The following is a 26,365-nucleotide window of genomic DNA, read 5'->3' on the forward strand; positions in this document are numbered from 1 at the left end:
CTCACACTAGATTGGACGAGGAGAAAATTCTCCCTGCTGGGTAATTCCACTATTGAAAGATGAATGCTGACGTTTCTTTTGGCCAGAATGGGTTGGCGACAGCGGTAAGAGTCAACCTATTGACCTAAAAAAAAAAAAAGAATCTGCCAATGATTTGTGTGTGCTGTATGTAAGCAAGACAGATTCAGCTTTACACAGAAGTAGAGTCTCCTCAATGAAGCCCCCTGAGAGTTTGCTCTAAACCAGACTCTCCGCTAAATATTGACAAAAATTACCAGCATTCTTTGCCACTGCATGGAGCAGAGCAGTGGTGTTGTCAGCAGAATAACTGTCCACACTGCGAACAGACCAATTAGACTTTCCCATGTGTCCCTTTCACAAAACATAAAGTCTACTTGAAACGAATGCTTTTTAAAAGACTTCTGCAAAAACGTATTACGGAGTACCTTTGGAAACACCATTTTTTTCACAACTTTCACGACCCTCTTCGGCCATCTTTTAGCTTTCATTGGACCACTCCATTTGAAATAAAGAGAACCTCAGATCAGATTAAATGTTTGCTGTATGAACATCGGAATCTTTTAAAGTCAGGTAGAAAGGGAAGATTTCATCTTATGACTCTTAATGTCTTCATCTCTGCCACAGTCCTATAAAGTTTTCCTTAAACTGTTACGCTTCTTTTGAAGCTGTTTCACTCTCTTCACATTTAATCTCTGCCCATTACTTCTATTGCCTCCCTGTCACTCGCACTTTTATTGCCATCCAACTTGCATCATTTTGAAAAAGCATTGTCTAAAATGTTATTTAAATACTTTTGTTTAACTAAATATGAAATACAAAGTTGAGAGAACCGACAAACCCCACCTGCCATTGCAAATACACCAGTTTAAGGTATTGAAAAAGGTTATTAGGAATATTTGGAGATCCAAGAAAACAAAGAAACATGTGGAGGAACAAGAGAAGGGTGGACAAGACTGTGTAGAGTTGAAAATAAATAATATCTGCACCCACTTAGGTGATAGAAAATCTGTTGAAGAAGAGACAAGACACCAAGGAAAGGAAGAAAACAAAGCGTTAAAGCAGGTGTTTTAACTCCATTTAAAAGAAGGTTTTTTCCAGACTAATAATATGCTTTTGATCACTCATTTTGTGTGCATGTGTAAAAATGTGTATCAATGCTAATGCAAGCAAAACATACCTTTTTTCCTCTTTTATACAGCAACATTTTAATGGGCATTTGTAAATGTTGAACAGAAAAAGAACAAATAACATTAAAGACACTTTTTATTTATCACCGCTTTACCTGACTTTTTTGTGTGTATCCGTGTCCACATGTTCAACTACATGTCAGGTCACATTTGATTGTAAAACCTTTGATATCTAGCTCCGTAAAGATGGTCCCCCAAATTGTTACCGTCTCTTCCTGTACATTAAAAACACGGTCACCTACTTAATGAAGTCGAAACACAGGCCGGAACACGAAAGTGTCGCCGCTACACGCAGAAAGCCCTGTGATTGGACGGTGAAATGTAACAATCAAAAAAAATGAGCAACCTAAACCTCGGTTGTCATCTAAACGTTTGTTTGCACATCAAAGCGTTACTTGATTCCCACGGACTTTTGTAGCACTTTGTAATATAGCACGAGTGACATTATGCAGCGTAGAAACTTACTCAATGGTTACACAGTTTGCAAAAAAAAGTAGATTGTATACATATATAGATAGATGTATATATAGTTTTGTATTTATTTATATTGTTTTTTTTTTTCTTTTTGTTTTATTTTATTAGCACTGTAAACAGTTTTCACACATGATAAAAAAAAAGAAAAAGATGTATAAAAACACTGAATGCATCTGATTGTTTAAGTATATAGGCCGAAAGCTGTTTACGAAACCACAATCTGTTGTTGGATTCCTCTTCTTTCACCGCATGGGGTTCGGAGAAAATAAAAAAATAAAAAAGAATGGCTCAATCTCTTGTTATTGGAAAAACTGAACTCTTGAAGCTGGTTTGTTTGTTTGTTCCAATCCCGTTCTCAAAAAAGAGCTTAGAAACCCCTTTTGCTGGATCAAGGCTCCACATTGTAACCACACGTAGGATCTGGAACAAAGTGAGTCGTCACATTAAAAAAAGAAATAAATATCATAAATGAAAATGACACAGAGGTACCAAATGTATAAGAAACTATTTTCATCTGGTGCTCCGTTCTTGTCCTTTAGCTGTACAACACAATCTCATCCAGTGTATTCTTTTTCGTTGTTCTCGTCCTCACACAGTCTCTGTACAGTTGACTTAATGGTGACTGTGAAAATAGCTCCAGGGTTCTGTGTGATGTTGGTTGAAATTTGTACAGAAATATTGTTTGCTTCATGTAAACAGGCACACACCGATCTCTAGAGGCCAACTCCTTGGTCAAAAAATACAACAAAAAAAAAACCCCTTCCTCAGTGAGTAAATATGTCCAGTTGTTTTCATTTAATTTTGTATTCCATCAGCGCCTGTTTGCGGTTTGTTCCCCCTTAAGACGTTCTAAAGTTCACATTGTCTGTCTCAGTCCTGCTGAGCGGATTAAGGCGTTGGATTGCTCCTCCGATGCCTTGGCGTTCACAGCCAGTTCACGTGTTTATCATTCTCGTCTTTGGTCACGTACCAAAGAGCCTCCCCGTGTTTTTTCATTTGTACAATGGCCGACGACGACGTTCAAAAGTCGTTCAGCGTCGTTGGTCTAAGACGAACACTTCAAGCTGTCTCTGACAGGTCCACGTGGAACGAGCTAGCAAATCCTTTTCCCGGCTGAAACGACAGAAAGAATACAGTCATTAGGATATATAAAAGTTTCCCATGAGGCTTTTTTACTGACACAATCAGCTTGACGCACTCGCTCTTGAAGGAGACATGCCACAAAGGGCTCTCTGTGAAGCTATTTTTACACCCAAAAAGCTGGTCATCCTACGATAATGCAGAGACTAATTTGGGAATTGAGTATTACACACCATCAGTTAGAACAGAGAAATGTTTGAAATGTAGAACTAACATAATGCATGGGTGGAAAGTAAGCAGAGGATTAATTATGTCTTTAATTATCAACAAACTGAGATTAAACACTAAATCTTTATCAGGGCAACTTTTGTGATCAAAAGGATTCCCACAACGGACCACAGTTTTTTGGTTCTTTTTAATTGAACGTTTGTATGAGCGTTGACTAAATGTTTCATACTTTGCTGTAAATGTGTGCATGTCATTTTGTGTGTGAACGTGTAGCTAACTAGATCAGCGTTGCCTTAGCAGCGTACTTTAAACATGTCACATGGGAACAAATGGTTTCTGCCTTCACAGATAAGCTTCAGAAGCAAAGAAATCAAACAATGATCAAATTATCGTACACATACGGTGAGTACTGTTCATTGGTCACATCATTCTTTTGCCACAATCAACAGCATTTACCAAACATAATCCACCCAAAAAATTGTCGCTTGTGCTTACACACACACATTAATGTGTCAAATTTGTATTAAATGTATGTATAAAATATTTTAAAAAAAGGACATTTTCGAATTTTCAGCTCCTTTTGTTCATTGTCAAAGGGGAGAAAGTGGGGCAGAAGACGCCTAATTACATCAAATATGTCCAACTCTACGCAATTGTAATATATAATACATTTGAAGAATTGAATCTCTTTTAATTGCAAGGGGGCTAGAATGGTGGCAGAAGACCCCCCGTGAATCTTGGAGAGGGAGACTTTAACATTTACAACATGGGAGTGAGTCACATTAAGTTCCCCCTTTAAATATCGCTGAATGTTGATGGAAACATTAAAATGGGAAATTAAAATACATTCATGAAACTCATTGGTGGATATTTTCGTGTGATGTAAATGATGTTTTCTTTCTCCTTAAATGGTGGCAGAAGACCCCCTTCCCCATCCCCATCCCCAATCGCTGAAAATCCAAATAGATCCAGTTTCAATGAAACGTAAAACATATTTAATGTGTTTTAAATAAAGCTGATTTCCATTAATTCAGCTCATGCCGGCAATTGTTAGTACCATCACTCGCCGGAACTGACTTTTTATTTGTTATATTTCAGTTTAGGTAATTTAGATTATTTTCTTTTCTTCCGACCCTTACTAAATAAACCCAAGGACCCGACTGACATTAAAAATGACAGATATTTCATCTGGTAAATGTAATACTAGACCATTTGCCTAAGAGAGAGTCCTTAATTTGCTTGTGGCATCGTGGAGGATGATGGCATGATAGTAGACTTAATACAAAAGTTACTTCCTTACTAAATGTGTATATCAAATCCATCCGCTACTCTCAGGGCTGATGGAATATTCATGTAAACTGGAAGCATGGAAAGCAAATTAAAAGTCTTCTGGGTATTCCCCGAGAGCTCCTCAATAATGCACAAAGGAAACATTTTATTGGAGAAATTATTCATGTAAAGTTCATTAAGAAAATGAATGTCGTATGTCAGTTCGAGGCTCTTGGTTTTACGCCACATTTGATCCACAGACCTTCCTTCGGGGATGCAGTTCTGAGCATGTATGGCTGTTTACACTTTATTTTTATTTACCTTTTCGGTGATGGTTTAGCTATTAAGGCTATTTAGATATGTCAGTCTTTTAGAACATCTTCCCCGGTTATCAGTTTGAATAATGCCACATTTACAATAAAACCACGCGCCTTAAGCTCCTAAACATCCCCTCCGGGAGGCTTAAAATAGCTCAAATTCTGGGTATCAACCCGTCAACCTCCAGAGCAAAGCCAATACACCCCTGCTGAGAAAAACTCATTTTGTCTGCTATTTTTTTGAGATCTCACTAGCACCAGCCGGCACCCAGAAGTGAAGTCAGGGACACCGATCAATTCTTAAATCAAAACATGTCGGCTTAAGCTTGAAAAGACATCACCGATCCTGTCACTCGATCTGTGTCTGGCATGTCGTTCTCTTCATATTGAGATATTCTACAAGTATTTTAAAGGGTCGCTGATGTGAAAACTCAGCTCTCCTGACTCACTGGTATGTTTCAAATGTTGAAGTCTTTCTCTCCAAGAGCAAGTCCCTCCTCATGACCATGTTTCGAACTTATTTACTTTATAAAGTAATGAAAATCTCCGCAAATGAGAGGTTACGAGAGCGGAGTCCATTATCGTGTAATAATGGCTTCACTACTCCTCAAGCCATCTGTAATTACGCCCCACTTTGTTGAGACAATGAGTCTCTTGGAGGTGAAGACTTCTGGGATTGATAACACATAGTGACAAACCATAATATTTGACCAATCACAGAAGAGTAGGCGTGGTTATGGTAAACCAGATTGAATCTCAAGAAAAATATTAATTTTCAGTAGACGGGGTTTAAGCACATTTTGAAATGTAAACATTTCAATTAAAAGAGAGTTTTGTACAAACAGACACATACTGATGATACCATAGAAGTCCAAGATCAATTTAAAAAACATTTAAATCTACACATTAGTTGCCCTTTAAGGAAATGACGGTTGAAGCTTCGAGAAAGTAGTGACTTATATTTGCGAGCTCAGTAGGAGGCTCCTTTAGTTTAAAACTCAGGTTAATTTTCAATGGTATAGTTCTAAAAAGCAAGAAAAAATATAGAGTACCACCTAGTGTAATGTTGATTATTTCCGTTACTATTTCATTGATATTAGATTATTGATGATTTAGAAAATAAATGCATCAAACTCAATGTCCTGTTGCCAAATCTGTCCCCTATAAGTTGTGTTTTAGGCGTTTTCATTACTGATAAATAACACAATCTGGTTGACAAGTAATTTTTATGTGTCGTCCATTAACTTGGAAATAAAATTGATGACATACAAAAAAAAGGTGATGGTAATGTGGTCGTCTGTGATATGCTGGTTCAACCGCAGCACCATTAAACGTGACCCTGAGAAGGATTCTTAACACCTGATTGGCTCAGGTGCATTACAGCCTACTGCCACCACTGTGTGTTTAACCTCTTGACATTCAACATTCAGAGTGTGTGTAAGTAAGTAAGTAAGTAATTTTTATTTATATAGCGCCTTTCCAGACCAGGGTCACAAAGCGCTTAAACAATCAAAACAATATTCAATAAAGTATATACTTTAAAGGTCAAGATAAAACTGATAACACAACAGGAGTTCCAGAAAATCAAGGAAAAGCCTGAACAAATAGAAACGTCTTAAGATGTTTCTTAAAGGAGTCAGTAGATCCATCAAGCGCAAAGAGAGAGGAAGATTGTTCTGTGTATTCTATGTTTCATTAAAATGCATCCAAATAGGTTTTCACCTCACAACCCATTTAACCCCCTAACATTAACTATAATGTAGTTTAATAAATGATGTCTTTTTACTTTTTTTACAAGGAAATTTTGTACAAGAAAACCCTATTTAATTCAATTCACTTAAAGTAATTTTACTTGATAAACAGATAACATCTAAAAGTGTTGATAGTTTTCTTCTGTGTTTATGTGTTGCTCAGATGTGTTGAAAACAATCCCAAAAACCAGGGGATTCAAACTAGCAACCTGAGCACCATTTGTGGCTATTTATTCTGAGCATCTATATTGGATTTCTAGTTTGTTTTTATGTTTTATTTTTAAAGTTCATCACATCAAATGTTGGCATTTATATAGTTTGGCTATTCAGCTAAGATGGTATAGACTTGTAAATGAAATAAAATTCACAGTGAACCCATACGGTTAGCTCAGTAATAAGCTGTCAAGCAACACTTATAGACTTAAAGGGCAACTAATGTGTAGATTTAAGTGTGTCTTAAATAGATGTTGAACCTCTATTGTACTCATCACTATGTGTCTGTTTGTACAAAACTCTCTTTTAATACATTTAATTGGATTAGAAAATACACTAAAGCCCCGCCCACTGAAAACACTTCTCAAGGTGAAATTGAGTTCACCGAAACCACGCCCACTCTGCTGTGATTGGTCAAGCATTGAATTCGCCACTGCAGGGTCAGAAATCCAGGAAGTCTCCGCTTCCAAGAGACTCGTTGTATAAACAAAGCGGGCGTGATTACAGCTGGCTGGAGGAGGAGTGAAGCAACTATAACGTCATAATGGACTCCGCTCTCGAAACCTCTCGTTCGCCCAGATTTTAGATAGGGAAGAACTTCATAAAGTAATAACTTTAAAAGGAGCATCATCATGATGAGGGACTTACTGTGTCTTGGAGAGGAAGATTAAAACTTGTGAGTGAGTCAGGAGAGTTAGGTTTTCACATTAGTTGCCCTTTAAATATCGCGGAATGTTGATGGAAACATCAAAATGGGAAATTAAAATACATTCATGGAACTCATTGGTGGATATTTGTGACATGTGTGACGTAAATGAGACATTTTCTTGCTCCTTTAATGATCTTCACTGATAAGAGCATCAGAAAAAGGGGGGATTTCCCAGGGAATTTAGAGGGGAAAGATTAAAATTGATACACGTCTGATTCAAATTGAGTTTATTTCCTTCCGTTTCATCATTACAGACAAGATGTTAGATCAGGGTGGGGTCTATATAGTCGACAGATTGTGGAGAAGGGGAGTTAGAAATAGAATATATTACACATGTGACAAAACTCATGACAAAAAAAATAATAATAATGACGATAATTCAAAAACAAAACAAACATGAGAAAACAATCCAACAGAAGATAAGCCACATTTTAATTAAAATCTTCTTAAAAACAGAAGAGATAAAATACATTTATTTTTAAGTCCAAATCGCTCGTCTCGTCCCCTTCTCTAGTATCTGTACTGAACCAGACCGAAGTCATATGGTCCTAAAGAATTTTCATACTGATACTCACAGAGAAAGGTAGGTTTGTACGGGAGCGTCCCCCTATCATACTCTTTCCTCTCTAGCGTGCTGGAGCTGAACTGCTGTTGTTGCGGATGAAGGTGATGGTGAAGGCTGCTGTGTGACTGTGACCTTTGACCATCCTTGCCAAAGGTGGAGAATGACCTATCGCCCGACGAGGCCGCCGACGAGGCCACGGCGACTTGGTCGGACGGGTTGACGGAGGCGGGTACCTCAGTGTCGGGTAACGTGGCGTCCATCCCAGGGACGTGGAGGTTGCTGCGGTAGTCGGGCCCCTGGCGCCCGTCGGACGGCACGAAGGACGGCATCCAGCAGCGGTCAGAGTGGCCGAGGGCCTTACACTCCTCCGTGCAGTTGGAGAACAGATCGGCACCTGCGGCGAGGAGAAGACGGATGGAAAAAAAAGATTTTGGATGGAGAATGAGTGGAAAAGATGAGGAGAGAAAAAGAGAAGAAAAGAGTAAATGAGTGAACAATCATCCGCCGGTGTCACGAGCAGCAAACAATGCTCCAAGAACTATTCATCAAACAGACAAGACCAACATTGATGAAGCGAAGTGTTTGTTTTTTTCCTTCTCCTCGTTCATTCTGGATGAAATGTGCAATCAGGCTGATGGCGTGAAACTCATCCCCCCTTTCTTTTTGTTCACCCCCACAGGCTCACAATTGAGAGACAAAAGGGATTCCATCTAATATCTTGTCGTCGTTTTTTTTTTTTCGAAGGGAAAACTTTCAGGAACACTCAGCGTGAATCCACGAGCCTCCATCTCGACACAAAATAAATTACTCTGATCTAGTCGTCCATCTGAGACAGACGAACCCATTTCCTGCAATAATTAGTCCCGTTTGGCGTAATAACACATTAACCCACAAATGTGACAGCGGCACAGCAGCAGCTACAGGCAAAAAGCTACTGTGATTTTTATTTTTTTTTACGAACACTCTGGCAACACCTGGGAATTATTGTGAATCAAATTTACTTTAATTAAACAAAAAATAATAAGAATATATATTTAAACTTGAAAACTTGCATTTCCAGAAGAAAATGCAGCGTGAATTAAACGCTTGAAAGTATTGCATTAGTATTCAAATTAAAAATGTGTGGAAACAGTTGAGACGATGTCATGAAGGAAAAAGACTGATGTGAAGACGTTGAAATAAAACGAAAAAGGTTGTGAACAAAAGAAAAATAATTCAAAAGAGAATAAGAAAAAGGAGAAAAAGAAGAAAAAAGTAGTAGAATTTGCAGTACAAGTAGAAGTGGGAGTAGAAGAAGTAATATTGGTGGACGTAGAGGTAGAACTACAATTGGTTGTAAAAGTAGAACTACAATTAGTAGTATTAGTAGTACAATTAGTTGTAAAAGTCCAAGTATAAATCAGTAGTAGAAATATAATTAGTAGTAGTAGAGCTAATAGTAGAAGTTAAATTAGATGTAGATGTAGAATTAGTAGTTGAAGTAGAATAAGTAGTAGAAGGAGAATAAGAAAATTCAGTAGTAGAATTAGTACTAGAAGTAGTAATATAAGTAGTAGTAGAAGTAGTAGTAGAATTACTAGTAAAAGTAGAATTATTGTTTGAAGCAGAATTAGTAAAATCACTGATAGAATTATTAATCATTATCATTCAAGTGAATGGGGAATGAAAGGGTTGAAAAAGAGGATTAGAAGAAAGAGTAGAAGAGATAAAAGAAAGCTAGAACATAGCCCATATTTCGGGTATTGATAAAAGTTGAATTGGTTAAAATCTGATCAAATTGGTAGGAGGAGATGAGGAACAAAGTTTAGGTCAGAAGAGAAAAAATGGCATCTCAACAGTGTATAAGCCTTCAGTATTCACACAATAATTGAATTCTAATGATACAAAACACATTGGAATTTGAATATTAAACTCCATGTGGGGAAATAAACTCTTTGAATATATTCAAATTATTGGGGTGGTTATATAAAAATAGCATAATCAACTTTGCCCTCAATCTTTTCTGGGGGTTACGTTCTGAACCCCCTACTAGTTTTAAGTTAATCATATTTGATTGACTATACTGTATGTGGCTATGAAATTTAATCGACCACCAATTTAAACGTCTGAGCTTTTCTTTTTTTTTATCGCAGGAAAGATGTTTCTACGATTGTCAGATCACACTCTGTCAATCATCCTGGTGCAGACTGACGTATTGTGTAATTGGCAGAGACAACTGCCAAAAACAACAGATAGAAAATAAACAAAAAAAACGCAACAACCTCTGAATTAACACTTGGAATGATCCACCAGAGAAGCAAACACACACATACAACCAGTACAAAAGGCCTCCCAGACATGTTAATTACGCTTTCAAAGTGAATAAAGAGAACGTGGAAGAATGGAACCAGCTTCATGATAAAAAATAAAAAAAGGAAAAGGAGAAAACAAGAGGCATGAACAGAGTCATCTTAATAATGAGACCCCGCGGCTACGCTTTCCTCGTGCAGAATGGATTTGAGGTTTTTCCTCGAGAAATTGCAATGGTGTGATCAAAGTGAGGATGTGGGTAGTGTAGAGAATAGAAGAGCGAGGAAAAAAAATGAAGAAGAAAATCTTTCAAAAGAGCTGAGAGTGTGAAAAGCGATGGTTTACTTCAGAGAATGTTTTTTAAATCAAAGATTCCACTCACTGTATATATATTACTAGACTGACCTGCTTCGTATCGTGGCCCTTGTGCACTTCATGCATCAGTAGATATGTTGTTACGATGAGAAATCAAACAATATGTGAAAATATATTCGATTCATCGAGGTTTTTTCATTATATGAAAACACATTCGCCTTTACAATATTACATTTATTGAATTACATTATTGAAGAAGAATAATTCAACCCTTATAAATAATACAACAGTAAAAAAAAAAAACACTCATATAAGTATAAGCGCCACTCAAATAATTTTTAGTTTTTTTTCATTACAACTTTAATATCATAATAAATGCATTTTGGACTAATTTGATCTTGTAATAAAGTATTTTTCTCTGACTTTCATCTCGTGTAAGTCAGTGTAAGTATTTTGTATGACTTAAATCTCATAACAAAGTATTTCATACGACTTAAATCCCATAATTAAGTATTTTGTCTAACTTTAATCTTTTAATAATGTATTTCATATGACTTTAACCTCGTAATAAAGTATTTTCTACTACTTTAATCTTATAATTAAGTATTTTGTACGACTTTAATCTCATAATAAAGTATTTTGTACGGCTTTAATCTCATAATAAAGTATTTTGTTTGACTTCAATCTCGTAATAAAGTATTTTCCTACATTTCAAATCGCGTAATGAAATATTTTGTTCGACCTTAATCATGTAATAAAGTATTTTCTTCGACTTTAATCTCATGATAAAGTATTTTCCTACAACTTTAATCTCGAAATTAAGTATTTTGTTTGATTTAAATCTTGTAATAAAGTATTTTCCTACAACTTTAATCTCGTAATGAAGTATTTAATACGACTTTAATCTCATAATAAAATTAAATAGTGTCCTTAATACTTTGCCTTAGATATACTTACATGAAGATTAATCATAAATTAACTTCAAATAGTACGTAATAGGTTTTTTTTCTGAAGAAAAATAACTAGCTGAACCACCTGTAACTATAACTGTATCGAGGTTAAATACCCAAACATTTCAGCGTGTTTTCACTTTCCCGTGTGCTCTATTATAATCAGCCTATTTTTACACGCTGAGTCGTGTAATTTGCGAGACCGATGTCACATCATTTGCTTTTATTAGCTGTTACTAGTCAAGCTGAGGAGATGCTCATGGACCCTCGTGACCCCTCTTGAGAGCTGCTGATCTAATTATTTGAAACTACTGACCGTTGTTCCTTATTGTTTGCTAAAGTAGGTCAAGCACACACACACACACACACACACACACTAACACACACCTACACACACACTCAGATGCTGCTTTGAGGGGGGATTTCAGTGGAGAGAGCAGGATGAAAAATGGGTTCATTCCAGGAGACCTTCACAGGAAACCTCTAGAACTGATTTCCTAAATTGAATGGGTCGCGATGCGAAACCGCAGGAATTGCAACCGTTTAATGTATTTTATGTATTTTTCTTTTTTTCTGTATTATTAATGGATCCAATTATATATAAACAGGTGCCATGATATTGAAAAGTCCGGAGGAAGGTGCTCGGTAAGAGTCGTAAATCAGTGAACGCTAACTAACAGACACTTTAAATGTTCAATTAAATACAAAAATGGAAATTATCCAGGCTTCATAACCAAACTGATACGCAGCCGTTGAGGAAATAAAGATGGAAACAGCAAGAGAGGGAAGTAAAATGTTCATTATTCGAACAGTTGGAGAGTCAGTCATTACATCTTCTTTTATGAACTGCTAAGGAGCTTCTAAATAAATTAGATTTAGTGATTATAACTTAATTCATGCAGTGCTGTGCAAATGGATTTTATCTCGACCAAGTGGCTCTTGTTTCTTTCTGTCTGTTTGATGTGTCTCTTGTTGTTTTTAGCTTCGACATTTGGATGCAAATGTTTTTTTTTTCCTAAATAAAACAAGCTGTTTGGGGGAGGTCTGCGCTCCCTGAGTGCGTCCCACACCGCTCTGCCTCCTCCTGGCCGTTAATGTGCAAGGCACGGGCGTTCAAGTGACGCCAGGTCTGGCGTCACACCGGGTTAGTCTGGCGTGTCGTAGTCTCCCAAGGAGTCGCGACTGTTTCTAAAAAAAACTACAGCTTTCAAGACAGCAGGGGAAACAGCAAGATGCATCTGGCACGAGGGAGGGGAGATAAACACAATCCACAGCAGATGGATGGGGCAGTGACCAGTGATGGCGGAGAACGAATGGCTTAGGATCGGATATGTGAGGGGACGACCGGTATTGAAAAAAAACAACTAAAACGTTTCAATCATCAATACATTCTTATCTGGATATGTGAGGCTAGAATGCGGCCCTTTGTCTGTATTTAGGCGAGCACTGTAGCCATGAGATGAATCATGTGGAAACGCTTTAGAAAGATAAGTAACAATTGTATATTATTCATTAGTAGTTTGACTCTTGACAGAAAGACAAGGCTGACCATGTAGAAAAATGCACAGGATTGTGATTTTCAAAAAAAAAAAAGATTGTCTCTGCATAACCCCCCAAAAAAGCAAAAAGCAAAATGTAAATACAATTGATTTTCAAACTGTATTTTTAAATTACTTTTTATTACCTTCATGTAAGTAAGTAAGTAAGTAATATTTATTTATATAGCGCTTTACCAGACCAGGGTCACAAAGCGCTTTAACAATCAAAACAATACTCAAAAAAGTATATACTTTAAAGATCAAGATAATACTGAGAACATGTGTTCTTTTTGTACATTTTACTCACTCAAAAATGATATAAAAAGAGGCCAAGTCTGTGGTTTTATATGATATTATCAAATTAAATAACACACTAATAATAATAATGAAATTATTAATAAAGAATTTTTCTTTTTAGTTTTTTTCCTTTTGCTGATTTTAAATATTTCATCCTCGTCTTTGCCCCTTCTTTCTTTTAGCTTGAGGGGCCATAACTGCATATAGTGCGGCCCCCGATTAAATCACTCATAATATATATATAAATATATTTTTGAAATGAAGCAGTAAGTGTTGGTAGAGAGATTAAAAATAAATACACAAAAAAAGATCATTTCTGACTTTAGACGAAAGTCTTGTTTGTCTATGGAGTTAAAAGAAAAGATACACAAAAAGGAAAAGCCACTAGTCTAGTAAACTTGGACATAATAATATATTCAGCCAACTGAAAAAAAGCAACTCTCTTTCCATCTGTGTGTTACCTCTGAAGTCTAGGTGTGTTTGCTATATATATATTTACAAAGTCACCTTGAGATCCTTTGTTATGGTGCTCAAAGGTAAAACTTAGAAATATAATGAATAGTCAAAAAGAACACATGCAATAAAAAAAAACGCTGCAGGGAATTTTAGGGGTCAATACTGTTATTATGAAGATAATTAAATTAATAATAATAATAAAAAATAAATGTTTTGTGCCAGTGCAGCACTACAGACATTGTTGTTTCGGGCAGTGGTCCCTAATTTGTGTTATTGGGGCGTACATAGAGAAATAAATATCAAATATCTGTTGAATTGATTATCACTGTGTGAAAGGTACTTCATTCAGAACACGTTTTTTTTTAACGTTGAGGTCCTTGTTTCGTTTAAGGTTACTTTAATTAAAAAAGCATTGAAACTAGCATAAAATTGTAGAAAAAAAACTTTCCTAATGGTAGTGATGAAGCTTCATGAAGCAGTGTCATTATTTTCCACTAGATGGCGGTCTCTGCCCTATTTTCCTTTGTTTTAAACAACTGTTCTAATGACACATCATTTTTTTTAAAGATGGCGCCACCTACTGACCTCTAAACAACATGATACTGTTTAATGAAGCTTCACAAGCCCATCCTATATTTATTTTCGTGGAATTAACCATGCAATAATATCCAAATAAATTGAAAAATATTTAAAAACAAAAAACATTATGCGCTTCAATAATTAATTCCTTGCAAAATGTACTTGATAGATTTAATCAAATTTCTCTTGTTTTTCCTCATTTTCATAATCGTAGGAGTCGAGTCTTGAGTGTTTTCGCATTTCCAACACGTCTGAGAACTTCATGTCTCTCACACCTTCTCGGGTGAAAACATAAATAAATATGTCAGGTCAGACGGAGAGATCGGCTCTCAGAGAGACTCCACTTCCACTTGTTTTTCCACCCAGAGGTTAGTTTGTTCCCGTCACTCTTTACATGTGTGGGCAGCACCAGATACTCCAGCGAATCATTCGTTCGATGGTCGCCAAGATCTATATATAGGCGGATAGACTGATCCAAATGGGTATTTTTCAGCGATACATGTTTGCTTTTAACCTTTGATTCACCCCCTGAACTATATCCATATTCATGAGGTCTTGTAAAGGAGGAGTAATGTCTGGTCACAAGACTGACGTTCTGAAATGAATGTACTCACTACAATGTACGAACTGTTAAGATGTTCTTAACACGTTTTTTTCTTCTTTGGATGGTAACTAAAAAATAACCAGGCTGGGAGAAGCACAGATGGGGAACTAAAGACCCTCACTTCATTTACATACACAGTTAATATCGAAGGATTAAGAGAAAGCTAATTTGTTCCCTTTATTTTTTATTTTTTTCATATCGCGGTCCAACGCCAAGTAGACAGAAGGGTGTATTGTACTCTGGAGATGATATGTAAATTTAGCATTCACTTCACATCGAGCTCGGTGTCATGGACGTCTCAAACTGTGCGCTGATATCAGCCTGCCGGCACTCTTTTACAAACAGAGACATCAATAAATATGTTTGGTTTTTTTTTTGTTTTTTTTTGTAGCAACTGGTGCCTGCTTGCGCTATACTTGTAGTAGTCATGCAAAAAGGCGAGGGCGCCGGTAGCTGTTGAACCCTTTTTTTGAAGTACCTTTACTACCGCCAGCAGAAAAACAAAACAACAACCGAAGAACAGTGAGTGGCAATGACAGGCACTGCCAGCAGCCGCTTCTCGCGTCATGACCTTATCAGGCAGGAAGCACACGTGAACAAAAACAGCTAAAAAAGAGTTCTACGCAACGCAAACCCGTGTCTGCTACATCGACTCGAGGTTGTTGACGTAAGGTTGACTGCTTCTGTCCCAAAACAATGTCCAGAGAAATTCATGTTCTCTCAGGAAAAAAAAGGTAGACAAAGGTGATGAATAACGTCATTTAAAAAAGCTACTTTCATTGAATATGATTTATGAATAAATTTTTTAATTAATCCCTTGTGTTAGCTTTGGGTCAAGGTGACCCAGTGACCCAAAAAAAAACAAGTATGTTTGAGGTATCCCTTGGGATATCTCTGGGTCAAGGTGACCCGAATAAATCCTTTCTGAATATATATTTTAGTCCTGAAAAACCTGTAGTGATGCTCATTTATTAAACACTAATAATACTAACTCATAATGTTGAGTGGGTTTACTCCGGGGACTCAAGTTTCCTCCCACAGTAGGTATGAGAGTGTGTGTGAATGGTTGTCTGTCTTTGTGTGCCCTGCGACAGACTGTCCTGTCCAGGGTGTCCCCTGCCTCTCGCCCCATGATACTGGGATAGGCTCCAGTCTCCCCGGGACGCCAGCAAGGGATAAAGCGGTAGACAAAGAATGAATGAATTATGTTGTTGAAGCTTCATGAAGCGTCACGAAGCAGCAACCCTATTTAGTATATTGCTTTGAAAAGCTATTCTCGGCCTGAAATGTTTTATAAGTTTGTAATTTTTTTTAATATTATCCATTTTTTACATTTGCAAAAGGGGCGTGGCTAATGTGACCACACAGTCTTTTTGGCGCCACCTACTGACTTATGAAATATATAACATGGTTTCACGAAGCTCCATCAGTAGTTTTTTTTTAATCTAACATTTTCATAAAAAATTCAAATAGATGTTATTACCTTTTTTTTTTCAAATGTTGTGTTACTACACTTAAAATAATACACTCTTTCAAGGTGTGAAGAAGCTTCTTGAAGCAGTGTCTTTATTTTCAGAGTCCAGTAGATGGCGGTCTCTGCACTATTTTCCTTTGTTTTGAACATAATAATCACATCATTTTTTTAACTGATGGCGCCACCTACTGACCTCTCAATGACATGACACTGCTTCATGAAGCTTCATTAGCACATCACTACTTTCAAGTATGATATTGTATTTTTTTTTGGTTTAACAGCACACGGCACCAGCTCCACGTTAAGAAAGTGAGGCTTGAGCACCTTCGGCAAAAGACTCACTTCTTTCTCTGTGTCACACGGCAATATCACTTTCACACTGCAACACCCAGTGTTCACTGCGAAAAATCCAGGGAAAAATAAAAAAGCTCTCTTGTTATGAAGCGAATTCACAACGACGTTACAGCGATTTCTTTCAACAACCATACAAGGGCTTCCAATATGTGCTCTTTGTTTCACTTGGCGTCTCTTGATCGCTCAGTAATGCTGCTTGAAAAAACTGAATTGCCTCACGAGACGGTTAATAGGCATTATGGGTGCTCTTTATTATCGGTTATTATTGGTCTTAGGTGCTGCTGTTATCTTACTTCTCTTTCTTTTATCAGTGCAACTTAACTGTAACATTATTTTTGGACTTATTTTGGAAAAACTCTAATTAACGGATGCATTCAAATGCTTTACACTCACACTTTTACTCCTCATGTATATATATATATATATATATATATATATATATATATATATATACGACAGCTATGTCTCCTGCTTCCTGTCAGGGTTTGCAGTTATTTGCCCAGACATTTAATCCTCTTATCAAATGTTCTACTCTCTCTCGCTCCCATCATTCTTTCTTATAATACAAACAAAAGTGTCCCTCAGGTAGCACTACCTCTGTTTTTAATCTTGCCATGTCTGGTCTAGAGAGAAATCAGACAAAAGCCTCAATATTTGGACAACAGCGCTGAACAGCAGGGGGGGAAGCAAAACATTTTTTTTTTTTTTCGCGAGAGTATATCAGCGCCACCCAGGGTTCAATAATTAAAAGAAATGGTGGATCACAACATGTTCAGTATTGACAGAAAAAGAAATTGTAACAGACAGAGAGGACTTTTAATGTTTGCCACATGGCTGGCTTGAGATTCCCGAGCTAAGATGGCTGCTCTAATAGAATCTCTGTGATGAATGCCTCCCCCCCGTCCTCTTTTTGTGAGTCTCTGTCTGATCATTGATCCTTAATTTCAGAGGTTTTCATTGCCTCTTTCTGCATCAATCCAAACCGCATTTCAATAGCCTCGTCGTTGAGCAGAACCGACTTAAAACTCACAACTACTTGAAGTGAATTAAATACATTCAGGACAAATGTGCTCCCTCGTGTTACGAAATTGCTCCAAATAGTTTCTCACAAATTCATCTTTAAGTCTTGATGTTTTCGACACTTATCTCTGAATCAGGGATGGAAAAACCATCCGATGAATTGGGATGAGTTAAACTTTACTTAATTTGGTTATGTTTTTTTTGGTGTGTTAAAAAGTAAAAAAACGAATATCTAGATCTGTTTAGGGTCAAATCATATAAATATATTTATATATATATATATTTATATATTAGTGATGGTCTGATAAAGCTTCATGAAGCAGTTTCATTATGTTTTAGTCCACTAGATGGCAATCTCTGTACTATTTTCGTTCATTTTGAACAACTGTTCTGAAGAAACATCACATTATTTTTAAACTGATGGCGCCACCCACTGACCTCTAAATAACATGACACTGTTTCATGAAGCTTCATCGGCCCATCACTAATATATATCTATATATATATATATTTTTTTTTTCATGAAGCCACTATTTAAACACATATTTTGATAATGAAAAATAACCCAAGATAAGTGCTCATAGATAACATAATACATAATACAACAATAAAGTGCTAATGGAATATAAAAAAAAGGGAAAATTATTTTTGATGTTATCAAACACAATACGAAGTGAATAAATTGGATGCTATATGCTAGCTTTGCGTTTAGGAATCACTGTTTTGTTTGTTTTTAAGGTTACAATGTATATAAAGGGGATTATGTTTGCTTAATACTGAAAACGTGACGAAGATTTTTGATTCCAATTAGGAACATGAAGCATTCAGGGCAGTTAGCGGTCTGTCCCAATGTTTTATTTTCATCTAAAAAATATCCTCTTTTTTTTTTTTTTTCCACAGGCTCATTAAAACTGATGACTTAAGTCGTCAGTTATAAGTTATAATAATAACACAATTCATCAAACTTTTAATGAACTGCTATCTTATCTAGCCCTGTCGTCTCTCAACACCTACAATCATTTCTCACCGAAGAAAGAAAAAAGGCTGCTATAAAACACAGCTTGCTAAATTCATTTGACAGCTCATTGACATGAGAAGCTGCAACATGCTGCCCGCCACTAATTCATAATCAGCCATCTAATACTCTGTTGCCACAGTGACTTAATTGTCCCATTTGTCATGGCTGTTGTTCGCACCAAAACAAACGTCAGGATAATGATAATTTCCCGTCTTCCAGCCGTCACGCAGCTGATCAAATGTTTCTCAGACACGATGATGACGGATGATGATGATTATTTTCTTTTTTTACTCTTTCTTCTCTTTTCTTGTTTTTCGCCCGCTCGCTCACCCACATCAGGTCTGATTAAACCGATGAGAGAATGTAACAAAAAAAAAAAGAAAAATCTGACAAATACTTGGATCAAAAAGACTTTTTTTTTGTGACCTGAAAGATTTATATTTATTACTTTCTGTATTTTAATAAGCACTATGATGGATACTCAAAGGGATATTTTTGAAACGATTGCATCAATCAGTCACGTCTGAGCGTGCTCAGGGTTCAGATAAGTCTGCCGAAAACTAAAACTTTTCGCTCAAGTTTTGGATAAATGTGTAAGAGTGAATGTGAAGACTCTGGAAGTCAAAAATAAAAAATACCTAAAGGGCAGCAAACTCATCTCAGATAAGTTCCAACAGGATTTTGTGTCATTTATTTGCGATTTCTTTAACTTAGAACCGTTAGCATCAACAATAATAGATTTTTTTTTAAAACTGGTAAACATATATATTTTGTTTAACTGCATTTTCTTTTTTTTCTCAAAGGTATACTTGCTAGCTTAGCTTATAAAAGACCAGAATTGTAGCTTTGGTTATTGTGCGAAAAATCTTCCATCAAGAAGATAAATGCATAATTGTTGGATGGATGGATGGATGGATGGATGGATGGATGGATGGATGGATGGATGGATGGATGGATGGATGGATGGATGGATGGATGGATGGATGGATGGATGGATGGATGGATGGATGGATGGATGGATGGATGGATGGATAGATAGAGCAATACAGTCAGTATATCCTAAATATTTATAGTATTTATATTTGTTTTTAAAGTGATAGTTCAACAGAAATTACTTACTTAACTAAGGGATTGGGATTCTTATTTTCAGAAAAGTCATTTCCTTTTTGGAGTTGTAGACATAAATGTATGTCCATTTTAATGTTTTATCATCCTGTGACATTGACATTGTATTGAAGCCTCGACATTAGATATTACTTACTAATAATTAAAAAAAAAATCGATATTAAAGCTTGTTTGTAGCAGTATCTTAAAGGCTAAAATGCTACACAGGCTATTCCATTCCTCTGTCTACATTGGGAGCGGAAATAAAAACGTATTACTCTGAAAATAATCTCAACCATTAGTCGACATGAGGGTGAGTAGAAAATGACGGTCATTTTGGTCTAACTATCCCTTAAAACTAGCTTTGTGAGCCCTTGTGATCACAGCAGCAGCAGGTCCATAGACTGTTGAGTCTGGAAAATTTGACTTAAATGAAGCCTGTGTAGCAACAATGAAAAAACATCTTAATTACATTATCCTTTTTTTTTTTTTAAACATGCAGCTCATCGCTGTGTTAATATACATAATGATGAATTTGTTCTTCGCCGTCAAAAGCGTTTCGAGTTTTAATGTCGATAAACACGGTCATCTGACCTTTTTTTCCTCGTTAGGAAATTACAAATGCAGGATGTTCACAGCCAGGACACAAAAAAAAAGAAAATGCTGAACAAAGACTTTCAAGCTCTTGCTCATATTTTCAAGATGCAATGTCTTGTCATCTTCAGATGAGGCTGCTGGCCGTTTTGATTTAAATCATGTTAGCAGGCTTTTTTTCTTTTTTTTTTCTTTCTTTCTTTCTTTCTTCTCCGAGAGCGCCCGAGTGGGAAGCGGCTGCAAGGTGCACGAGTTGATATGCCAACTGGAAATGGGTTTGCTTTGAATATTTGTAGGCCACCTTAGAAAAAGACAGGGGGAAGAACTGTCCCATGTGAAAGCCTTGCCACGAACGCTCCTCCGATAATTGCTATGCAAAAGGTTCAGGAAATGAATTACTGATCAGCCAAGTGTTACGTAGAGCAAAACGTGTGGGAGAAGACAGAATGAAGGATGAGCCCCGGCGAACGGAACTGTGTGAGTCAGACAAACGCACAAAGCGCGTACTACAGAAATGCACGGGAAATAAATACGACATGTGGCCTATACTTGGTGCTGTTCACTGTGAATATTGCACGGTCATCAACTTTTTTGAGCGATTACACTTACACAGCAGATTAGCAAACCTCGGTTGACTGAACTCAGGAAACAGAGGAGAGGTGAAAATGAACTCCAGTATCGTCACGTGGAGAAACAAAGATTGTGTCAACCCCAAGGAACCCCAAAACCACATTGGAGCAGATCACGCACGTGTTAAATCAGACAATAAATCCCCGTTCATGCTCACGCACAGTCTGTCTGGTTTTGTTTACAGAAGGCAAGTTTCTATTTTCCCATTTCTTCACTATTAGTGTGATATTGCCACCCGTGGAGTGGTAAGCTGTTGCCTTCTAAATCGAACTCGGGGGGGTGCAAATGCTGAATCCACATTTCAAACGCAGACGCCAGCTGAGTGCACGACCGACTGTGCCAGATTTGCATATTCCCATCCAGAATACTTGTTGGAGTGTCTAGATACTTCGAGAACGTGCGTCTCAAAACATAGACAGAAGGGCGAGGATGCTTCTGCTGTTATGTTTCACTCTTATACGTCACCTCCCTCGCCAAAGACGTCCTCCGTATGGGAACCAAAATATTTTCCTTCGTTTCATGTTCAACATTTATTTGTAACACATCAGACCTAGTTTAGTAATTAAAGTAGTTGTGGGTTGATGAAGCATCATACAGCAGTTTCCTATTCCATAGAGCTCAATAGGTGGCGCTCACACATGAAAAATTACATGTTTCAGTGATTTGTTTGTATCCTTTCAAGCATTTGTTTTGTTATTAAAATCCCTTTTTTTAAAGAATAAAATAATATATATGGATTAATTGATTAGTTAGATTAGATTAGATTAGATAGACTTCATCAATCCCTCTGGAGATCTCCTTCGGGAAATTGGGTTTCCAGTACACGGGTGACAGATTGATAAAACGTAGAACAAAGTTCAAACAAAAGAACAAACTGCAAGCGATGACAAAGTGCAACTATAAATTAAAAAGCGTATGATGAAGCGACATGAAACAATGTCCATTAAAATAAAAAGCCTAATAAGTAGCGGCGGCTACACTTGAACGATTTGTTTTAGCAATTCCTTTGTATTCTCTGAAGCTTTCCTTTTCTCACCCAAAAAAACAACTTCTTTTTTTTCTTTCTTTAGAAAGTGATGGCTTGATGAAGCTTCATGAAGCAGTGCCTCTTTCTTAAGAACTCAATAGGTGGCGCCCACACATGAACAATTCTTTGTTGTAGAAATGTGTCTGTATTCTGTCGAGCTTTGCCTTTTTTTTTGCAAATACAACCCATCTGTTTCACTAGGGGAAAGGATTTAGATAGCATGGGGTGATGAATAGTGCTGGGCTTATGAAGCTCCATGTTGTTTAGAGGTCAGTAGGTGGCGCCATCAGTTTAAAAATGATGTTTCATTAGAACAGTTGAAAATAATGACACTGCTTCAAGAAGCTTCATCAGACTATGACTAGTAATTAAGCTTCTTGAAGCATTGTCCTTTGTTTCATATTTAAACGGAGATGACAATGATTCATGAAGCTACATTGTTTATGTCGACTCTGTATTGAAACATTAACATTGAAACCAGTTCATGTCTACCCAGTATGGATTGGATTAAAGTATCAATAGCATGGATGGGACGTCCTGGCGACGGCAAGAATGACAGACCATTTTTTTCAACGATACGTTTATCCTTGTCATTTCATATTGGGATAGAATTGATGTGTGTGTTGGACCCAAAACCTTTCCTGTTCATACCAGACTATAACAAGTAAGATCTGCTAGTTTTCTTCAGTTTTGTATTCCTAGCACAGATGCCGATGATATCAAATCCACTGCGGCTTAGAGTGGGGTCATGTGGTTACTGCTATCTTTGAATAAGAAGGCAAAAGTCAATATGCAATATGGCAAAACTGCTCCATTTACTTCAGCCTGGCTCCATATTGATCAATAAACAAGGTAATATGATTTTTGAAGAAACACAGAGAATTGTGATGCTTGTGATGCTAGTGTTTAGTAGATGTTGAAGCTGAAATACATACATCGGTTTACACTAATAACTTTGTAAACCCATTCGATTATTATCATTTTAAATAATTAACTAATCTTGAGACATCTTTGATGGTTTTTTTTTTCATTATTTCATGATTATTTTTAATACATTTTCCATGTTTTTTATGGATCTATTTTCTGATTTTCAACTCCAGGAAGGAACCACGCAGATTTTCCCCATGGTAAACCTTAATTCCGGGCATTCTGACAGCATGTAATAGCATATTTATGAACCAAAAAAGGGAAGTTTTTAAGAGATACAACATCTAAAAATAAGATCTACACTAAACACGAGAGAGAAGCTAATGTGTTTGATCAACTGAATCCATTACCCAACAAAAGGTAGAACGCTAATCCAACTGTGAGCCTACTCATGCAGCTGATTAAAATGCATCTCATTATTCATCAATTTAATGTCTGTGCTGTTTGCTTTCACTTGAGTAAACTTATTGATTAGAGCAGCGAGCACCAGGGGACCTATGGTACGAAAAAAAAAAAGACGCTGTCCTTTCAGCACCACACTGTGAGACTCGATGTGGCAGAATGTGCGAGCAATAAAAAACAATGGACGAGGAAAAAAATGAAATGAGGTTGCTTTTCTCCTCTTAAAGTGAACGAGAGTGGGTGTAATACATGAGCACAATCAAACTCATAAAACAAGGGTAGCCATTAATGTCAATCAATGTGAGCATTTTATTAAAGTTTTATTCACTGGAGGTAAAAATATGTTTGAGACCCAGATTGTCAGATTTCCATTCGTCCTATGGACGCACTATTATCTTGATCTTTAAAGTATGTACTTTTTTGAGTATTGTTTTGATTGTTTAAGCGCTTTGTGACCCTGGTCTCGAAAAGCGCTATATAAATAAATATTACTTACTTACTTACTTACTTAGAATCCAAACAGACACATCTTAGAAGGATCACTGAAAATAGTGCACTACAGTCGCTCAGACTCCTGGTAGGTGGCGCCATCAGTTTCAAAATGATGTTATATTAAATCAGTTGTTAAAAAAAAGGAAAATAGTGCAGAGACCGCCATCTAGTGGACTCTGAAAATAATGACACTGCTTCATGAAGCTTCATCAGACCATCACTAACAATTCCCACTCAGAAAATGATGCGATATCTAGTCCCTTAACTATATCAGTAAAAAAAAAAGTTTAATTCTAATTTCATTTTTAGAATTAACAAAATTACAATGTCCACTTTCAACACAACAACACTCTGTTTTCTTTTTTCGAAGCAATGTTAAATTCGACCTGTTTATGAAAGTTTCCGTATTAAGCAAAGGCTTCTGAGCTAAGAGGACCAGCCACATTTGATGACCGCACTACCCATTGGTTTTAATACCGTTGTGCATTGGGTGTGATCTATTTTCGGTGACCTTATATCATATGTATGTATTCATATCTCTTGTAAGGGCACATAAAATGAGCAGGCTTTGAGTTGAGAACATATATATTTTTGTTATAAATCTTGCTCAGATCGAGGTATAATCAGGTCAAATTGGGGAAAAGGGTCAGGCAAATTCATGGACCACTAAATGAGATTCGCTCGCGGCTTGATGTCAGAATTATAATATCGGCCTAACCTTCGAATTGAGACAGTAAAAATAAATCATAACGAGTTTTTTTGTACTTTTTTTACAGGTTTATTTTGTGAGTAAACTTGCCTGAAACAAACAGATTGATGTGTCAACAGGCTAATGTTACTTCAGAAGAAATACTATCTATTTTAAAAAACAAAATGACTTTCAGACAGAAAAAGTTACATCAACTGTGTTGCCAATGCTAATTAGAGATAACAGTTAGATAACAGATATATGTATCGGTTTAATTTTGGCCCCCAGATTGTTCATGGCCCTCCTGGAGTTTGGACACCCCTGAGGTAACGTGTTTGATCAAGAGAATCCGTTACCCAACAAAAGTCGAACGATGACAAAAAAAACCACCTTTCAGACAGTAAAAAACATCAACCGATACAAAGACATGACATGTAGATATTTGTTTAACTCACCAGCTATATGGCCCCTGTTAGTGGCATCATGGTCACTGTCGCCTTGTTCGCTGTCGCCATGACCACTGTCTTTGGAGCTCACTATGTCTGCTTCTTGGAACGCGGAACTGGGAAGGAAACGGAAGCAGAAAGCCAAGCCAGAAAGTGTTAAATAGTTATTGGGATACAGGGGTTAACAACAATAATGGAGGGAAGATCAAATGAGGGCCTAGGATAGACAGAGGGCAAAAGAACAGACCATCATCCAACATCATCATTAGAACACTGACAGCAGGTCATGGGTCTAAATTAGGTGTAGTTCATATAATGAAATTCAGCAGGGGTGCTTTAATAGGTGCTGCTCTGTCAGTTAAAGGACTGGAGCCAAATTCTAAAAAGCAGCATTATGTATTCATAGAGAGCTAAGCGGCCGTCCAAAGCCCCAATTAATGATCGCCAAACGGTCGCCGGGCACACTTTTGAAAGGGAGTGATGCCTACCTGTTGACACGTCTTGGCCTCTCCACCAAGTAACTGAGCTCGGCCCGTTGATGCTTGGTCTGAAAGACACAAAGACACGTGGCTGAAAACGACACACACAGTATCAGTACACAGGCGACGTTTTTCTAAGTGAGGCCCCCGACGCGAGGGAACCAACGGAGACGATTAAATGATGGAGCTGGACCGACGCTAGAACTGAACAACCTTTGTTCGTGGCGCTACCGTGGCGGGTCGTGCTGGGAATTATTAATGCCGGTGCCACGCTGGAGCTACACTTCTGTTTCAGAGAGCTTTCAAACACAGCGGCTAATTATTTGTAATTGGGACGTCTGACCCTTTCAGACATCAACTTTCTCACCTTCAGTAAACCCGGAAATCATTACTTTGCTATAAAATAATCCACTAAAATGAAAAGTTTTGTTCATGATATCATAGATTGATGAGGTCTACAATAAATGTATTTTTAATATACATTAAAAGCACACTTACATGTACTCTTATGATGAGTTCATATGTAATAAAAGCATGTGTAAATACTATTAGGAAATGTATAATGTAGATTTTGTTTCAACTTTTTAGATAAAGGAACACATATTACCATAAATAAACATGTTTTTTATATGTGTATTAAAAACATTGATATAGCATATAAACTTGTAGCATCTTGTTGACTTTATTAAAAGAAAAATAAGTCATTGGTAAATAAACAAAAATCAGGAATTACTAGTTCTATTAGACATTAACTAGCGACTAATTAGGAAATAGTTAGACCTTTTTAACTTTAAGCAATGTAAAAGTGTTATTCTTACTTTAATGAACAAGTATTAGTGTTTTCATTTGGTTGGGAACACACTGGACC

The 26,365-nt window shown here is 36.9% G+C and overlaps 1 protein-coding gene across 3 annotated transcripts in view; it reads right to left on the minus strand.

Moving 5' to 3' along the window:
* Window positions 1-1,266: 1,266 nt before the first annotated feature.
* LOC148089167 (protocadherin-10-like) overlaps window positions 1,267-26,365 on the minus strand; it is a 28,463-nt gene continuing 3,364 nt past the window's right edge. Inside the window, exons 2-5 of one of the 3 annotated variants that reach the window (XM_087803864.1) lie at window positions 25,507-25,565; window positions 25,028-25,134; window positions 8,048-8,208; window positions 1,267-2,795 (exon numbers count right to left, since the gene is read on the minus strand). In XM_087803864.1, the coding sequence (XP_087659990.1) occupies window positions 2,742-2,795; window positions 8,048-8,208; window positions 25,028-25,134; window positions 25,507-25,565 (381 nt within the window). In that variant the 3' untranslated portion in view covers window positions 1,267-2,741. Of the gene's footprint in view, window positions 2,796-7,738; window positions 8,209-25,027; window positions 25,135-25,506; window positions 25,566-26,365 lie in introns of those variants that run through there. The other 2 variants (XM_087803855.1, XM_087803846.1) reach the window with 2 other exon arrangements.

Source organism: Callionymus lyra, chromosome 1 (assembly GCF_982586985.1).
Source record: "Callionymus lyra chromosome 1, fCalLyr1.hap1.1, whole genome shotgun sequence".
Taxonomy (NCBI): domain Eukaryota; kingdom Metazoa; phylum Chordata; class Actinopteri; order Syngnathiformes; family Callionymidae; genus Callionymus; species Callionymus lyra.